The 20,001-nt window shown below is 41.8% G+C and overlaps 1 protein-coding gene across 5 annotated transcripts in view; it reads right to left on the reverse strand.

Moving 5' to 3' along the window:
- ATP8A1 (ATPase phospholipid transporting 8A1) overlaps positions 1 to 20,001 on the reverse strand; it is a 254,637-nt gene that overhangs the window by 119,382 nt on the left and 115,254 nt on the right. For all 5 annotated transcript variants that reach the window (XM_030563157.1, XM_030563155.1, XM_030563159.1 and 2 more), the window contains 2 exons: positions 12,902 to 12,971; positions 10,923 to 11,007 (listed from right to left, as the gene is read on the reverse strand). In XM_030563157.1, the coding sequence (XP_030419017.1) occupies positions 10,923 to 11,007; positions 12,902 to 12,971 (155 nt within the window). The remainder of the gene's footprint in view (positions 1 to 10,922; positions 11,008 to 12,901; positions 12,972 to 20,001) is intronic.

The raw sequence follows: 20,001 nt of genomic DNA on the forward strand, positions 1-20,001 counted from the left end.
AGGAAGATGAAACTGCATCCATTTACACTGGTATCATATTTGGAAGATGATCTTTCCACCTAGAGTTTCAAATCTAGAACCACTCAAACACCTTCAGACTTCTTGAGACCTAAAGAGCTCAAACAGGCTACCGAGAAAATCTTTTGTTTGCAAACTGGTTCTAGTGTTGGGACATGAAGATGGTGATCTATAGCAATTTACATCTCTGCTCTTTTTTATGGATTTTGGGAATTTTTTAATGCACGAAGTGATCTGCTGGTGTTATTTCCAGTTTGTATGCAGACTCTGTCCTTATGATTATGAGGAGCCACTGATCACTAGCAGACCTTCCCCATGTTTGCTGGAAAAATAAATGCCCAGTAATCGGATTCTGATCCTTGGGGCCAGAGACACAGCCATGGAAAAGGCTTGTGTCCTCCAACACTGACTAAGGAACCATGATCCTACCAGAGTTTTCTACTTTTGAAACCTCTGTATCAGAGGCATCCCCTGTATGCTGCAGTGTTCCTTCTGATAGATCAGTAGGATGAATAGATCCAAAAGGAATATCACTTCAGCTAAATGGTTTATATCACTTGAACAAGACTTCCACTCAATGTACAATAATTTGCTTGTTTTAGTTATTTCATGAACACCCTCTCTCTATTTGTTTCACACACCTGTTGTGTCTTGTCACAACAGTGAGGTCTTTGGGGAAGGGACTGTCTTTAAAGTGAATTTGTGTTAAACCTAGCATACAAGAGTCCTAATCTTGGTTGGCACCCCTAAGTGCTACTGCAATGCAAATAAATAACAAATAAATAAAATAATAATAATAATCATAATAATAGTTTATTGGTCCTACCCAGATTCCTGGCTGGTGCCTTTTTCCTGCCTCTTCTACTGGAGGAAGAAGTTGAGAAATAGATGACATATTGTAGAGGATAGTGTCACCTTGATCCTGGAACATTTACTTTGGAGAGAATGTTTTTCATCTTTGCCTCAAACCGGTCTGTGAGAGTCTGTTAGAAGTCTCAGTTGTGGCTGTGGACATCAGTCATGGAGGCAGTTGCATCATATGCATCACTGACTCACTTTGCAGAGGGACAGCTATTCCCAGCACAACCAGTGCCCTCCTTTTGTGTGTTGGGGGTGGAGGCAAGAAAAAAGTTCCCTTCAAATCAAGCCCTTTTTACTTTTGCAAGCTCATCTAGTCCTCTCTCTCCATGACCATCATCTCTAATCCCTCCCCTTGCTAGGCATCCAGGAGGAGCTCAACTTCTACCCACTGCAAAGGGAAAGTGGACTTTCCCTGAGATTAGTCACCCTTTAGCCTCTTACAAATGGGTGAGAGGCTTATTCTGAGGGCAGTTTTCTTTTTTATTCCCCAACAAGGAGGAAAGGAGCTGTGCTGGGAACAGATACCTTTCTGCTCCTTACTGAGTGGGGGATCATTGATGTTAGCAGATGTGGTAGGAGGGACAGAAAGAGCTGATGACTGAGCCTCATTTGTAGAGATACTTAGGACAGAGGCTGAGCTTAGGCTGCCTCTCTGGCTGGCAGCAGATGTGGATTTAATCCCATCATCATTGTAGCATAAATACAGAATTAAAGTTAGCTTAAATTTGGTTATGCAAATATACATATGTTGTAAAGAAAGGCCCTGACTGGCAAGTAGAAGGAAGGCCTTGAAAATAATGAATTATAAGGCCAAAAGGAATGAAGTAGGGAGGCTGTCTGCTTCAAAGAATAAGTAATGAAATAAGGGGACGTTTCTAAAAAGAAGGCCTCTGACAGAGGTGATCGCAGGTGGTTTTCAATAAGACAAAAAAAAAATCTCAAAAGGAGCCAACATGGACCTTTCTACCTCACACAGCAGTGTTATTTCCTATGTGAATGCAGGTGCAATGAAAAAGCTGTTGGTCAGCAGGAAGGAGGGGAAGAAATAAGGAAGAAAGGCCTTGAGAAGAAAGGAGGTCGTACATCTTATCTGGATTAAGACTGGAAATAAGGGTGAACTGTCTCAAATTGTTTTTTTAGCTGAAGTCAGTAACTGTCAGTGACATCACTTGTTCATTAAAGGGTATAAAAAGTAAACTCTTAAAGGGCTCATTAATAATGCTGACCAATATAGGTATAAGCATCCCTGGATTTAGCCCATTTGTAAGTATCTTGGTCAAATGTTTATAAATATTTTGCTACTGTTTGGATGTAGCAAATTGCTTATTATTTCAGCTTTTCTGGCGTGTGTAGAGCAATTGTATAAGCCTTTGGATTTAATGAAGAATTTATGGTTAAATTAGAGTTTGGTGGTTCCCATATTAATAATTTCAAATATTTCCAACAATCTTCTACAGCCATTCTGGCCTGGATTTCTTGTACCGTGGAGTGATGGGTCTCTGGAGAAATGTGACAGATTCTTGTCCCCATCCTGACTTGTTTTCTTATTCAATATCAGCAGTAACAAGGGCTTTTTTCTCCTCACTCGTCAGTAAGGAGCTAAAGGAGCAGATACCGATCTACCCAAAACATAGGAGCTTTAAAAAGTTAAAATGCATACATTTACATTTTAAAAAATAGTTATGTTTCTTCTGGCCTTTCCTAACAGCAAAAAGGATCATATTACTCCTCTAATGCCCCAGCCCTCTTTTTGCCAACCCCCAAATAGTACATGCAAGCTTTAAACATGAACTGACATTTATATCCAAAGCTCAGTTATCCAAATATTCAATATGTCCTCCAAGATGTAGAGCTATAATCTTGCAGACCTTCAATAAATCCTATGAAACTTAAGAGCTTGCAGGATCAGAGCTAATGTACAACTCAATCCTAAACTACAAAGCAAAGAGTTTTGGATAAGCTGCTGGTCTAACTGAAGTCTTTGGGCTTATCATAGGGGTACTTGGGAGAAATACAATGGCATGTGGTATACAGAGGTCATACTACCTGGTCTGGTGGCCCCTTTAGGCCCTATAGCTCTATGAAACTATGTGTGGTCATCCTAGACTGATGTAAGAAGGGTTTGAATGAGCTCTCCCCTGACATCTAGTGATGAACTGGGGAAAAAAATCTCAGAAGCAGGTTGTATTTTCATAGACACACATTCCATAAAACCTGCCTCAGAAAAATCCTCCGTATCTTCTGGCCCAGAACAATCTAAAACCAAGATCTATTGACACAGTGCAGCCAAGAGGATACGAGCACCATCATTACTAGGATACACTGGAGATGGATTGGCCATGTGTTTCGGATGGAAACTGATTCCATCATCAGAGTAGCAATAAGATGGACACCTGTAGGCAAGCGAAAATGAGGCTGCCTGAAAGCAACATGGCGAAAAGCTATGGAAGCTGAGCTGAAAAACCTGGGGCACAGCTGGGGAACCATTGAAAGACTTTCCAAAAAGAGACAGGAGTGGAGGAGTTTCGTTGCTGCCCTAAATACCAGAGGTGTAATGGGAACATGATGATGATGACCTGCTCTGTGGAGGTCACAGACCAGTTTTGCCAAAGTGATCAATTTTTGATGTTTTGAGTTAAAATTTAGTTTAGTATTGAATGCAGGGGAAATGAAATGTTGTTTTCCTTATTGTATGAGTAAAGGGCAGCAGAACTGTAATTAGCATGCCCCAATTGAGAAGGTCACCCTAACTTTAACCCTGCTCACTAAGCAGGGGTCAGTGTTGGAAAAGCTAAGTGAAAAGCAGAGGGGATGGGGAGAGGTGTTCCTATCTGGTAGTGTGGATTCTGTTTAAGGAGTCCTAGATATCGTTTGGCCATTGCCTCTCCAGTGTTTAAAGGCAGAGTTGATCAGACAGTCCTTTTTTCTGCTCAGTCATTGCTATTGTTGAAATCACAGATGAGCAGGTCTACAGGCTGAGCCTTAGAATTGATGTGGGAAAGACGATGGAGAGGTTGCACTAGCAGTGAGGTTCCCTGCTACCCTTTGAAATCACTAAAAGCTGAAATCACTAAGAACTGGGCTAAGCGCTGGAACCTTAAAACATGACATTACAGGAGCGGCAAGCAGCAGCAGTGAGTAGAGGCAAAGGTGGCAACAAGCAGTGATAACAGCTGCAGCAGCCCTGAGCAGCAGCACTCCTCGACGACTCCTCTCCTCTTTCTGGGGTAGGAAGTGAAACCATGTGAACACACTCCTGAATTCTGGGACTTAGCTAACTTTGGACAACCATCTATGAATGGCATGCAGAAGAAATGAAGGGGAGTGATGTGTTAAAGGGACATTAGTCTGTCAGACTTCCATACCACAGGTGGGAAACTGAGGCAAAGGACACTACTCATTGCACTGTGGGGTGGGTATTTACTTGTGGTTTGCACACTTTTGAATTGTTGTTGTGGTGTTTTCCCAAATTAATGCTGAGTTCCCTCTTCCTTTTAATAAAAGTTTTCTTTTGTTATACACAGACCGTTTCTGTGAGTGGGAAAGTATTGCCTCTTAGGGTGCCAGGGATGGTGTTTAGTTTTCCCATATTATTGGGAGGAGCCTCAAGCCAGTTCTATTTTGTAATGTTAAGAGGAAACGCTAGATATTGAACCCGGGCTTTGTTACTGTCAGTACAACTTAGCAGAAAGATTACACTGGGAAATGGACTGAATTTTTCTCATAAGAAGAGTCCCATGAGATCGATCCAGAAAGATGAATGGGAGAGAGAAAGGTGGGAAGGACTGAATAACTTGGATATTAAAATCTTTCTAAAAATCTTTTCACAATCCACCAATCAGATGATGAAGTGGAAAAACAACAATGAGAGTGGAATATTTAAAGAGCTAGGATTTTCCTAGGAATTTGCTGTTCTCCAGAATCTAAACTTTAATTTTTAAAAATAAATTTACTGGCGTATTGATTGCAAAGAATCTTAATGAAAAATTGAGACTCTTATTGAGTTTCCTTCTTGACAGATTGGAATAAGACCACAGAGAATTATACAGTTCTTCCATTCACCTAAATGGGTATTAACATGGAATTTTTTAAAATGTCTAAATGTAAATGCCAGCAATGCTAACCACTTCATTTTGAACAACGCAGCAAATATGTGTAGCAAATGCCAAGGACATACTATATTGTCACATGAATGGAAACATGAAAGAAAAGTTGTAATGTTATTGGCAGTATTTAAATTTGGTGCAATAATAAATACTGAATTCTTCTTTAATGCATTACAGAGGGCAGAACACTTTTTTTTAAACAAGTGAATTCCATGCTTGTCAGGTCACAGATTGACTGGTCTGGAGAAAAAGACACGAGAGGTGCAAGAGCACACTTCCCTACAAGGACACAGAAGTACACTATGGGTATGTCCAGACTACCCGCCGGATCGGCGGGTAGCGATCGATCCCCTAATGCACTCCCGTTGACTCCAGAACTCCACCAGAGCAAGCGGCGGAAGTGGAGTCGACGGGGGAGCCGTGGCTGTTGATCCCACGCCATGAGGACAGGAGGTAAGTCAAAATAAGATACGTCGACTTCATTACGCTATTCCCGTAGCTGAAGTTGCGTATCTTACATCAAATGCCCCCCCCCCCTCCCCGCAGTGTAGACCAGGCCTATGTCTAGAGGAGGCACAAAAGTTCAGTTTTCATGTCAGCTCAATCCCCAACCTCTCTGCTGAGATTGCCAATTTTGCTGGTGATCTGGAGGAGGACAATTATCCACTAAGAACTGCATTGAGACCCTGGATTCATGTCATGTGGATTATCAGAGAATAAACACTACCTAGATAGCCTTGATTCAAACCAGTATCCTAGATTTGGAAGGCAGACCTTCACATCATGTTACATTTCAGCTGTCCTGACCAGTACATTTTTTTTTAAAGTTTCTAAGCAGCCCAGAAACTGAGATCCATGCAGTCAAAGATTTACTCATCAGGAGCATTAGGCTGCTGCACTATCAGCTATCTGACAAGTTTTTGTTTATTTCCATAGCCTATTCCTATTTTAGGTTTCCTTCCTAGTATGATACTCTGAGTATGATACTGTGGGCACTATATACGATTATTTAGAGCTACCCAAACACTCCTGATGCAAATCATAATGTGAAGAAAAAACATATGGAATACACCTGAGGCTAGCTTTTTTTTTTCCCCCTTCCCTCTCACTTAGGCCATCATACAATGATCGTGAAAGGAAACCACCACAGCAACCAAAGGGATCAATTGCTTGATGATACAAACAGGGGAAAGAGAGGAGAAGAAATCTCTAAAATAATGGAATAGAAATAGGCCTTCCTGGTGTAAGAGGTCTCCAAAGATTTGGCCAGATCATAACTCCCTATTTACTAAAGATAAGTGCCTCAATTTAGGATTAAGAATGTCCTTGCTGCCAACGGAAGGTCTAATAGATTCCCTTGGACATCAGGGAACACACAATCAAAACAAAAAAATCAAGGGCTTCTTGCATGCATTTGTTTCTATTGGTTCTTTAATTCTATTTATAAGGTTTTGTGCTATGGTTTACTGCACAGAGCTTAGATGTACTATGATGATTACTCTATAAACGGGGTAGGCAGATAAGTAAAATTGGTAAGTTCCTGGACAGTAGAGATTTGTCTTTGAAAGAGTTGGTGTTGACCAGGATGATTTTGACAAAATGTGCATGTTACAAGGTGTTATAAGGTTCAGGAATCATGGAGAGGAAGACTGGGAAACTTTCAGGGAGCAAGGACCACTGTTATCCTAGTTGTTTTTTTCTATGTGGAATGCATGAGTATTTCAGGGCAATCTTAAAACCTATCAGCTCAATAGGATTAAGTGTGCTCACAGATTTTAAAAACTTGCACTCATGCACTCCACACAGAGAAAAGGAGGGAAAGAAAGGGTAAAAGTGAGAAAGTGGACTGGAAAGAAAGAGCAAGAGACTTCAGAAAAGCAGACTTTGACTCCCTTAGGGAACTGATAGGCAAGATCCCTTGGGAAGCTAATATGAGAGGGCAAGAAGTCCAGGAGAGTTGGCTGTATTTTAAAGAAGCCTTAGTGATGTGCAGGAACAAACCATCCCAAAGTGCAGAAAGAGTAGCAAATATGGCAGGCGACCAGCTTGGCTTAACAGTGAAATCTTTGGTGAGCTTAAACTCAAAAACGAACCTTACAAGAAGTGGAATTTGGACACATGACTAGGAAGCAGTATAAAAATATTGCTAGCGCGTGCAGGGGTGTAATCAGGAAGGCCAATTGGAATTGCAGCTAGCAAGGTATGTGAAAGGTAACAAGAAGGGTTTCTACAGGTATGTTGGCAACAAAAAGGTGGTCAGGTAAAGTGTGGGACCCTTATTGAATGAGGTAGACAACATAGTGACAGATGATGTGGAAAAAGCTAAACTACTCAATGCTTTTTTTTCCTCGGTCTTCACAGACAAGGTCAGCTCCCAAACTGCTGCACTGGGCAACACAGTATGGGGAGGAGGTGAGCAGCCCTCAGTGATGAAAAAACAGGTTAAGGACTATTTAGAAAAGGTGGACATGCACAAGTCCATGGGTCCAGATCTAATGTATCCAAGGGTGCTGAGGGAGTTGGCTAACGTGATTGCAGAGCCATTGGCCATTATCTTTGAAAATTCGTGGTGATCAGGGGAGGTCCCGGATGATTGGAAAAAGGCAAATATAGTGCCCATATTTAAAAAAGGGAAGAAAGAGAACCCAGGGAACTACAGACCAGTCAGACTCACTTCAGTCCCTGGCAAAATCATGGAGCAGGTACTCAAGGAATCCATTTTGAAGCACTTGGAGGAGAGGAAGGTGATCAGGAACAGTTAACATGGATTCACCAAAGGTAAGTCATGCCTGACCAACCTGATTGACTTCTATGATGAGAGAACTGGCTCTGTGGATATGGGGAAAGCAGTGGATGTGATATATCTTGACTTTAGCAAAGCTTTTGATACGGTCTCCCACTGTATTCTTACAAGCAAGTTAAAAAAGTATGGATTGGATGAATGGACTATAAGGTGTATAGAACGCTGGCTAGATTGTCCGGCTCAATGTCTAGTTGGCAACTGGTATCAAGTGGAGTGCCCATTGGTCGGTCCTGGGGCCGGTTTTGTTCAACATCTTTATTAATGATCTGGATGATGGGATTAATTGCACCCTCAGCAAGTTTGCAGATGACACTAAGCTGCGGGGAAAGGTAGATATGCTGGAAGGTAGGGATAGGGTCCAGAGTGACCTAGATAAATTGGAGGATTGGGCCAAAAGAAATCTGATGAGGTTCAACAAGGACAAGTGCAGGTCCTGCGCTTAGGAAGAAAGAATCCCATGCACCACTACAGGCTGGGGACCGATTGGCCAAGCAGTACTTCTGCAGAAAAGGACCTGCGGGTTACAGTGGACGAGAAACTGGATATGAGTCAGCAGTGTGCCCTCGTTGCCAAGAAGGCCCACGGCATATTGGGCTGCATTAGTAGAAGCATTGCCAGCAGATCAAGGGAAGTGATTATTTCCCTCTATTCGACACTGGTGAGGCCACACTTGGAGTACTGCATCCAGTTTTGGTCCCCCCACTAACAGAAGAGATGTGGACAAATTGGAAAGTCCAGCGGAGGACAACAAAAATGATTAGGGGGCTGGTACACATGACTTACGAAGAGAGGCTGAGGGAACTGGGGTTTTTTAGCTGCAGAAGAGAAGAGTGATGGAGGATTTGATAGCAGCCTTCAACTACCTGAAGGGGGGGTTCCAAAGAGGATGGAGCTAGGCTGTTCTCAGTGCTGGCAGATGACATAACAAGAAGCAATGGTCTCAAGTTGCAGTGGGGGAGGTCTAGGTTGGATATTAGGAAACACTAATTTCACTAGGAAAGTGATGAAGCACAGGAATCAGTTACTTAGGGAGGTGGTGGAATCTCCATGCTTAGAGGTTTTTAAGGCCTAGCTTGACAAAGCCTTGGCTGGGATGATTTAATTGGTGCTGGTCCTGCTTTGAGCAGGGGATTGGACTAGATGACCTCCTGAGGTCGCTTCCAACCCTAATATTCTATGATTCTATGAGAAAGGACATGCAAGACTGGGGTTCAAGTACTTTTTCTGCTGCAGACTTCCTGTATAACCCTGGGGAAAGTACTTAGCCTCTCTGTCTCACTTCTCTATCTATAAAATGGGGATAATAGTACTTCCTTGCCTCACAGGGATTTTGTGAGACCAAAGATATTCAGGATTGTGAGCCACTCACTTACTGTGGCAATAGGGGTCATACAAGTACCCAAGATATACAAAACTACTTTTCCCCCTCACTGGGAGGAACTGCCAAGAGAGAGGAGGAAGAAGAGCATCCTATGTGGAGAGCCCAGCTTGAGTGGTTAATACCAGAAGAAACCTAGTTGGAGTGACAGTGCCCCCGCATCAGGCCAGCAACTGTACCAATCCAGTCCATCTCTACCCCATCCCCTTGGCCTAAAGGTGAAGTTGCGGAATGGGGGAAGAGCAGCCTGGAGCCATTTAGCTGATCTGGGACCAAAACAGGGAGAAGGGGCTCTGGACTTCCTCAGGAACAAGAACTTAATTTATATTATCTACCATACAACCAGAAAATCCTGCAATCTGTTCTGCAAAAGGAGCTAACAATAGATTGTTTATGCTTCACTTTCAATGCTACAGCACCCAGGGGGCGGACCATTAAAATCTCATGGATAATTATAAATATAGATAATTTAATTTGGTTCTTATTTGTTGCATGAACATTTAGTAAAATAAATCTAAAATAACTTACGCATTTTGCTAAAGAACTTAGAAACAAATTTTATTAAAGTTATATAAAAATGAAAGAACATTTGCAGTTGAGTTTACTGTAATAACCTTAATTTTGTTCCTTACCCATCCATCTTTTCTTATTGCATGGATGAATTTCATACTATGGTCCTTTACTATATGATGCTATAACCCATGATCAACTTGCTTTCCTCTATCAGACACAGAAAGATCTCAGAGCAGTATCTGGGAGGCATTGTGGCTCATTGGCTTAGGACTCCGGAGATCTAGGTTCCATTCTTGGCTCTCCCACAGGCCTGCTGGGTGACATTCAGAAAGTTTTTTACATCTGTGCCTCTGTTTCCCCTTCTGTAAAATGGAGGTAATGATACTTACCTCCTTTGTAAAGTGCTTTTAAGATCTACTGATGAAAAGTGCTATATAAGAGCAAAGCACTATTGCAAGGGTGTACACGATATCACTATTTTCTATTGCAGAGGTGGTTTTCTGCCTGCATCTAAAGTGTGGGGTTTTCTAGTGATTTTTAACTTTGTTTAAAGTGTCCATTGTTTGATGAGGATAGGTACCTATTGTCTTTATAGACAGCCTTTCAGGCCACTTACAGATTCTTATTTGTGAACCCAAACAGGGCATCCACATCCCTTTAATCGTCACTGAATAGTGGTTAGAGATGATTCTGCTAGACCACTGGGGATACAGAAACATAACAGTTGTGGTGGCTATAGGAGGACTCCCTAGAGTTATCAGTAATGGATTCATTCCTGCAATGTAAAGCAGCATTAAAATGAACTTAACTGTCAAAGGGTGGATGGATTGCCTCTCTGTGCAAGGCCATCATAGTGTCAACATTGATTCCTGAACCATCCTCATCCCACTCCCTCCAACCTCTTTCCTCTCCTCCCAAAAAGTCAGAGGTTGGGAGAGATCAAAATTAAAGGTCGCAAAAGAGTTTGCATTCTAATTTCATGGACTCTCTACTGTGTCTTCATAATACATTTGAACAGCACAACTGAATTTTAAAAGCCTCTACTTAGGCCGAGTCTAACTGTTTTATCTGTCTATATTCATATACTCGTCAGGAAAAGGACCATCTTTTTCAGAGGCTACAGGAGTTTAATAAACATACATATAATAAATTCTTACAATATAATAAATGCTGAAATTTATAGTACCTATGAGAATTGAGAGGTTTTATTTCATATTGTTTTATATCAAGCACTATTACTCACCTTCTGTAGCAAACTGCTCTAAATGTTTTAAAGTAATTTCCTTGTATTTGGAACTCTCGGCCAGACGGTCATAAATAACTGTGTCCTACAATGCAAACAGAACAAAGATACAATAAAGCAAAGCAAGCAGGTTTCACTGATGTGACAACAACAACAGAAATTCTGGAAAACAGGCAGAAAAATATGTAACACTATATCAAAGTATTTCAGGGCCAAGCAACACAAATAGAAGCATATTTCTGGTCTGAAGGAGAGAAAAGAAGAGGACTTTCTGAGCCCTTGAGTTCTGTAGATCTCTACACCTTCTCCTAATCTGGAATTATTTGAGGGGTTTTTCTGTATTTTTATTTCTCCTCACCTTTCATACATTTCTCCCCTTATTCCACCCTTCGTGTTCCTTTGCTCTCCCCCCCTCAACCCCAATTTAAGTACAGAGTGAAACTGATGCTTAGTAGCTTTCATTCTCACTTCTACTTGGCTAACAAAAAAGCTGTGCATAGAGTTACACAATGACATTATTTCATTAATTTTCATTTGGAAGGATAAGGAATGTGGAATATCAGCAATCCTGTATTCAATTTTTATAAATATTGAAGAACTGGTTTTAAGAACATAAGAATGGCCATACTGGGTCAGACCAAAGGTCCATCCAGCCCAGCATCCTGTCTGCCAACAGTGGACAATGCCAGGTGCCCCAGAGGGAGTGAATCTAACAGGCAATGATCAAGTGATCTCTCTCCTGCCGTCCATCTCCACCCTCTGACAGACAGAGGCTAGGGACACCATTCCCTACCCATCCTGGCTAGTAGCCATTAATGGACTTAACCTCCATGAATTTATCTAGTTCTCTTTTAAACCCTGTTATAGTCCTAACCTTCACAACCTCCTCAGGTAAGGAGTTCCACAGGTTGACTGTGCGGTGTGAAGAAGAATTTCCTTTTATTTGTCTTAAACCTGCTGCCTATTAATTTCATTTGGTGGTCCCTAGTTTTTATATTATGGGAACAAGTAAATAAGTTTTCCTTATTCACTTTCTCCAGATCACTCGTGATATTACATACCTCTATCAGATCCCCCCTTACTCTCCTCTTTTCCAAACTGAAAAGTCCTAGGGTCTTTAATCTCTCCTCATATGGGACCTGTTCCAAATCCCTTCTATGAACCTTTTCTAATGCCAGTATATCTTTTTTGAGATGAGGAGACCACATCTGTACGCAGTATTCAAGATGCGGGCATACCATGGATTTATATAAGGGCAATAAAATATTCTCCGTCTTATTCTCTATTCCTTTTTAAATGATTCCTAACATCCTGTTTGCTTTTATGATTGCCGCTGCACACTACGTATATGTCTTCAGAGAACTATCCATTATGACTCCAAGATCTCTTTCCTAATTAAAACTGATTTCAGATTATATATCAGTAATTCCTTTGATGAATCACTTTAGGCACATGGTGTGCAAACTGCACCATTCTAGGATGCATTGTGACTCAGACATACCTTACTCCAAGGGAACAGCAATTTACTGTTGACCTAATACTATCAGTAAGTTACTATTTCCTCTCTCCTTCTCAGGCTGGTGAACAGGGGGTAGAGGTCAGGCTCCCCAGCAATTCCCTTCCCATCTGCTTCAGAGAAGGAATAAATGGGTGAGCAGTGGTCTGGGTATCCCAAGTAGAGATGTACAGTGCGGAGGGTTCTTATTTTTCCAGACAGGCATGTAGTACAACTCACAATTAAGACCTTAATCCTGACACATAACATTTTAATATATAATACAGCTAATTAAATTGAAAAAAGCCATGACTGAAACCTGGAGTTTTTTTAATTTTAGATGATCTGACTTCAGCTGATCGTGCAATAGCTTCAGACTGTAATTATTTCAATTATTTATTTTTCTGTATGTCTATAGCATATTCATTTACAAATTAACAGATTAAAAATTACTGTATAGTAATTTAAATAAAATAAACCTTACAGCTCCTTTACAGTAGAGTCTTAATTTCCCTGTTGGTGTGCGAACAATCACAGACATTCTTTTTCTAGTGCTGGAAGAGAGTTAAATTGCAGTCCATCAACATCACCAACCTTTTTCATCCATCAATAAAACAAACAGAAAACTTGAACATGTGCATTTATATGCATATATATTTATAAATACACATCATACTTATTGTATATAAATCAGAGGTAATGAAATAATCATGTCTACTAGTCCTACCACTGGCTTTTCCTCCTCCTTCATGAAATTGGGGGCAGAAATGATGAAAAAAATGGTTACTTACCATAGTAACTGTAGTCCTTTGAGTGTGTTCTCTCTGCACATCCCCACTTGTAGGAAGCATTCCAGGGCACACTGAGCTGCAGGAACCTTCGGTGAAGCAGTACCCAGTGACACCTAATGAGTGCCCTCATAGAGTACAAAATATTTGGAGCAAGTTTGCAAAAAAGGCCATGCATCTTGGACCACCTCAGCTCCTTCTTTCTATGGGCATGAGGTGTGTCATAGGTGCAAGACACCAAGACCCCATTAGCCACAAGTACTGCTGAATGGAACACAGGATATGTTGGAGATGCGCTGGGAAAAGAATGGAGCTTGCCTAGAGTGAATTGTGTTCTGTCCATCTCCAGACAGCACAATGACCCCTAGGGAACCTTTACAAGCAGCCATAAATTAAAATAACCCTGAGGATGTTCTAACTTATGATGAGGGCTGAACCAGCATTCAGTTGCCTTCAGAACTAGGGTGGGCTGGAGGAGGCATAAAAGTTGCCTTAAGTCACCTTTGTGCCGTCCTTCCCCTCTTTTGGGTCCTGCACTGGATATACCTTGGCAACACCTGAGGATCTGGGCCTAAATGTGCAACTACCTAGCTTATACATTATATTATAACTTAAGGGAGTTTTGGCTTAAACCCCCAAAATTCATTCCAGCAATGCACAGAAGGTTCCAATACCCACAGCTAATTCTAGAAAAGGAGGAAGTGAGGTGGTTGGGATGCTCAGACCTTTTATAACCCAAGTTTTAAATATTTTGGGCCAGGAGAGAACACTTACACATCACCAAAGGGCACTGCTTTATAGAAGGTTCTTGAACCTCAAAGGCATCAAGGGATACATACAAAGGTGGAAATGTGCAGAGACTATCTTGAAGAAAAGATGAGTAGTTATCCTTGTAGCACCTGTGGTTCTTCAAGATGTTGTTGTCTGTGGGATCCCACTTTAAGAGCACATACACCCTGCACACACAGGATCAGAATCTTTTGAACAGTACTTTCCACTGGTCCATGCCTGCACTATGCATGTTCTCCTGCTCCCCCACCCAGTCGCATAAAGGGTAGAGCAGCCACAACCATCTCTCAGTTCCCTCACTAATCCAGAATCCTAGATAAGGAGGTCTCAGAAAAAAAATGAAGATGGAGGGATCCACATAGACAACAGTATCTCTGAGAACCACAGGCCTTGTCCTGTTAAGGTAGTTTAACAAAACCTTTGAAATGTCCAAAGTGTGGAGTTTCTGATCTCTCAGGAAGGAGTGGGGTTTTGGAAAGAAAACAGGTAAATTAATAGATTAGTTCAAATTAAAGTCTGACAGAGCAGTGGGAATAAATTTGGGGTGAGGTCTTACCACCATCTTATCTTTGTGGAATGCTGCATAAAGTGGGTCTGCCATGAAAGCTTGGAGTTCATTAACCTTCCTGGCAGTGACTAAAAAGGCCATCTTAAAAGTAAGGAGGTTTAAAGAGCATTCAGAAAGAGGAATGAAAATGGGAACCATAAAATTTCTAAGGACAATGTTAAGATCCCATATCAAAAGGGATTTCCTAAAGTATGCAATAATCCCTTTAGAAATCTGAGTACTATGAGGTATAAACACAGAGTATAACACTACTACTGGGTGGCATACCGAGATCACTGCAATGTAGATTTTCATGGAACTGAAAGAGAGTCAAGAGTGTTTCAGACTCTGAATATAGTTAAATATTTTTGCTGTGAGGGTCTTCAAGAGTCAAGGTTGTGTTGGGCTACACAAATCTGAAAATATTTTCTATTTAGAAGAGTAAGTTTCCATTTGGAAAGCTTTTTACTTAGCAAAAGACACCCTTGTACTTGTAGACAACAATCTCTGTCAGTAGAATGAAACCAATCAAAATGTAGGCTGCCAGACAGTGCTGCACCAGACCCACTAAATCAACATAGCTGCATCAATAGCAGTGGTGTCAATTTAGCTGCGTAGTGAAGACAGGCCCTGAGTGCAGAGATCATGAAACCTGAAGTTATATCAGGGAGGTCTCCCCTGGGCCCAGATTGGAGGAGGAACACTGGGACATCTGATTTGTGAGAGCTTCCTATTTAAACCCAAAGAGAGGAACAAAAAGTTGTCTGCGCACCTGGGCTCTACTTGGCTGCTACTTAGACCCCTTGCTCAGCCCTACAGACTCTGACCTGCCTGATTCCTGGTACCCTGATCTTGGCCTGACTCTTGGTGACCCAAATAGTATCTGACCCCATCCAAATCAGTTCATCTGACTCCTGCCCTGATTCCTGGTAACCTGAATACGATCCTCCTGAAACAGGTCACAAACTACCAGAGCTGGCCCCCTATGTCCCGGCCCCAACACTCCTCCCTGAAGCAGGGCGCTAACCACTGGACCCAACTGCCTATGTCCTGGCTCAGATGTACATTTCATGTTGTCTTTTGGGGCAAACAAATCTATGAGATTGGTTTGACGAATCTATGATGAAATATTGGTTTGATAACAACACAGACAATTTGTGATTGGTGATAGATTGTCTCCTTAGGCAGTCTGGCAGATTGTTGCTCACTGAGGATGGAGAGAAATTGGAGTTATCTCATGTTGTTAACACCATGCTCATAATGTGATTAATTCTTGACATGGGGTGATGCATAGGTGCCTCCTTGCTTGTTTATAGAGTACATTGCAGATGAGTTGTCTTAATAATTTGCACTGTAGAATTCTGCAGAACAGGATGGAACGCTATGTAAGCTAACGTGACTACTCATATTTCTAGCACATTTACTTGAAGAATTGAGTCCTTTTAAGATGAAGTCCATTGTATCTGCAGGTGGTCCAGGTGTTGATCACAGATATAACAGGAACAGGTTGTGGTAAACATCTTTTCAGGTGGATGTGTGGAGAAGTGCACCTCAATCCAAACATTCCTGGAGTGTTACTACAGCTCAGTGCAGACAGGTTGTGTGCTGAGATCACAATTCACACGTTAATTTGATGTCTTGTATGATGATACACTGATCTTAGCCAGCCTTGTAATGGATGTGGGTGAAGTTTAGCTAGTGGCATCACATACACACAAACTGACATGTTGCCCACAAGTACGAGGCAGTTTCTGACTGTATTTGTAGCATATGATTTGATGCTGGTGACTACAGTCTGAAGAAAAAGAACTCTGCTTCCAAATTATCAAAAACATACCTCTCAGAAGACGATGTGGGCTCCTATTAATTCTATAGTTTGTGATGAGATGAGACTTTTTTCATAATTCTCCATGAATGTCAGATTTCTGAATAGGTGAAAAATATAGTTCAGGGCTATGGTGACTTCCTGATGAGATCTGCCTTTGATCAGACAATAGTCTGGATATAGATAATACTTAATGCCCAATCTCCTCAGATGTGCTGCTACAACAGCTAAATATTTTGTAAAGCCTCTCAGTGCTGTGGAGAGCCCAGACGGCAGCACTCTGTATTAGTAGTGATTAGGCCCCCTTGTGAATCACAGGTACTTCCCTGTGGGCTGACTGGATGAAAATATGGAAGTGTGAAAGTAGAATGAATTAAATTGTAAAAATAAGAATGGATTAAAGAAATGTTGTATGTACCTTTAAGCAGAAATAAGAAATGTTGAAATACAGGTGCCAGGAAAAGAAACATTAGGCATAAACAAGGGTGCTAATGGCGAAACATTAACAGACGATTGGTAATAGTTAGTAAGGAAATAAGATATGCATGCCTAGCCCAGGTAAACTTATCAGATTCTGCTTCCTTTGTTATCTTGTTAAGTGCTCGCCCTTTTATCTGTATAAATAAGATAGTTTGTGTCTTGCATGGTACTCACATTATCTGGGTGCTATTGGCGGAGCGCTGCGCTAATAAAACAGAGTGGTCTGACAAATTGTGAGTCTTGATTCTAACTTTGACAGAAGTATGCATCTTGTAGCCTGAGAGCCATGAACCAGTCTTGAGCCTGAAGGGAAGGGATGGTGGAGGCAATTGTTATCATCTTGAATCTGCGATAGTGTGTATATTTGTTCTGGTGTCTCAGGTCTAGGACAGGACAAATATCCCCTTTTTTCTTCAGGATACGGAAATACCAGGAGTAGAAGCCTCTTCCCTTGTACTCCAGAGGTGCCTCTTCCATGGCGCCTAGATGAAGTACAGAAGCCACCTCTTCCTTTAGCTATTTTTCATAAGGTTACCTAAGAGGGACTGGGAAGGAGGGTGAGTGTGTGTGTGGGGAATGGAAGTTCCTAGAGTAAGGAATGAAATTAGATGAAATAGCCATCAGAGGGAGACTACTTCTAGTACTTAAATGTCTGTTATCATAGGCCATGATGGAAGAAAGCAAGATGGCACCCAAAAGAGAGCGCTGGGACCTGAGTAGCTCAAGCATGGCTCTCGATCCTTGCATCAAACCTGCTGCCTGGAAGCAGGTGTAGAATAGCCCATGGTCAAGGAAGATAGTTTTCTCCAAGAAAACGTCAGCTTCTTCCTGTGCAAGTATCAGAAAATCTGTGATGAGGGTATATAGGTGTTTTCTGCCTGGATTGCCTCTGATATCTAAATGGTACATAGTTTGGGGCTGAAATGTAGATGCCCAAGGAATGAAGCAGTGTTCTGGAATCTCTGAGGGAGTGCAGTATGTCATCCATATAAATACTGAATGAGTCTGCGTCCTCAAGGGGCAAATCCTTCATTGTGATTTGCACTTCTCTTGGAATGCCAGAGGCTTGCAGCCATGAAGTTCTGTGCGTGGTCATAGCGATGGCCATGAACAAAGTTGCAGTGATGCTGATGAATAAGACTTTCTTCCAAATAAATCTAATTTTTTTGGAGTCTTTGCCTTGGGGTGTTCTTAATCTGTCTGAACTTTTCATAAACTGTAGAATGTACATAAAACCATTCAAACCCCTTTTGGGGTTTCCAACATTTTATTTTCTGCTCCCTTAGCCAGAAGAGGCAGTTTAGTTGGTGTCTGCCACAGGGTTGTAGCTTGATATAAGACAGGGGTTCTCCAACTTCATTGCACCATGACCACCTTCTAACAACAAAAATTATTACGTGACCCCAGGAAGGGGGACCAAACCCTGAGCTGTCCCAAGCTCCACCATCCTGGGCGGGAACAAAGCCAAAGACTAATGGCTTCAGCTTCAGCCAGGGGGCCTTTAATCTGAGCTCTGCCACCCAGGGCTGAAGCCCTTGGGCTTTGGCTTCAGTCCCGAGCAATGGGGCTCGGGCTTCAGCTTTGGCTCCTAGCAAGTCTAATGCCAGCCCTGGTGACCCCATTAAAATAAGGTTGGGACCCACTTTCAGAACCGCTGATAAGAAGCCCTTATAGATAAGGAGCACTACGCTAGCAGGTATCGATGAGCTTAGATGGAGAGCAGCTCCTGAAATGTTCTAAAGTCATCAGGTGCCAGTACCAGACCTGAAAACACCACTTCATCATGAGAGGATGACAACAGGTCTCTGAGAGATGAAAGATGTTGCTCCTGAGACTCTAGCGCCTGTCCCTCCTCTTCCAGCTGCTCCTGTTCTTCTCTGGCATCTGGCAATATATGCAAAAGGGGATTGAGACCTTCTGCACTTCCTTGGAAGATAAGAAGGATATTAATTCTTGGGTGCTCTGGAAGGAGGTTGCCAGCATGCCCAGTAGGAACAAGGTGGTGCATTATATTGGTAAAGGCTGGTTCAGATGGAACTGACCAGGCCATTGCCACATTTGAGGTGGACGTACTGGAGCTCTCTGGTCTGTAGAGAGATACCTTTTTCCAACCTTTTGAACTGAAGAGAGAGGCTCAACTTGATGGAGACAGTAGTCCTGGTGATGAAGATGAAAAATAGACATCACTGAAAGGCAGTGCCAACCTTTGAGGTGACCTCTGCCTCTGTTATTGTCATCTATCTTTAGAATCAACTTTTGTTGGGAAACTTTTGTTAGGAGAACAAACATATGCAACTGAAAGATCTCTATATTTTTCTTTGATATCTAATAGGATGAATCCTAGGTTCAAGGTCTTATTAAAATATTGTCCAAGAAGGAATGGACAATCAGCACTCTAACACACTCTGCACTGGCATAACTCTGCTTCCACTGAAGTCAATGGCAGTTAGGCCAATGTTAAGAGCTTTCAAAAATCCCAAACTTAATCCTTCTCCTCAAAGGTAAACAGGGAATATGAGCACTCTTGTAAAGACCCTCTGGTTATGTCTACACTGCAATACAACACCCATGGCTGGTCCATGTTAGCTGACTCAGGTTTGTGGGGCTTGGGCTGTGAGGTTATAAAACTGCAGTATAGAGGAGCTTAAATATGGATTCAGGAACCTTACTTTAGTCATCCAGTTTTGAAAAAAAAAAACCCACAGTTTGTGAATGAGACGTCCAACCTTGCTTGCATTGCTAAGCCCAACTGGAAGATATTGGCTGGCTTAAGTCCAGGATGAGAAAGGGAGGGAGAGAGCATCCATTTTTCAGTTCACCCAACTTATAAGAGCAGCCCCACATTGAAGATAATACTCAAAACAAGGCTCTCATTTAGATGCATGTTTTGGGATAAAAATGAGGTAGGAACAGTATACGCATCACCCTACCACCACCTTCATTCCCCTTTAAGCTAACCAAGTTCATTTTAGGCCTGTCTCTGGAGTAGCTACTGTACCGGCTGAACTCAACATGCATTTCAGCTATGATTTATATAATCACTAAGACTCTCAGTCTCCATGAAAACTGTGGAACTATCCCCAGCTGTTTTTAGCCTCAACTCAATACATCCAAGCAAACTTTGTATCTGGATGTGTGCAAGTATGATATAAACC

This window comes from Gopherus evgoodei, chromosome 5, assembly GCF_007399415.2.
Source record: "Gopherus evgoodei ecotype Sinaloan lineage chromosome 5, rGopEvg1_v1.p, whole genome shotgun sequence".
Lineage (NCBI taxonomy): Eukaryota > Metazoa > Chordata > Testudines > Testudinidae > Gopherus > Gopherus evgoodei.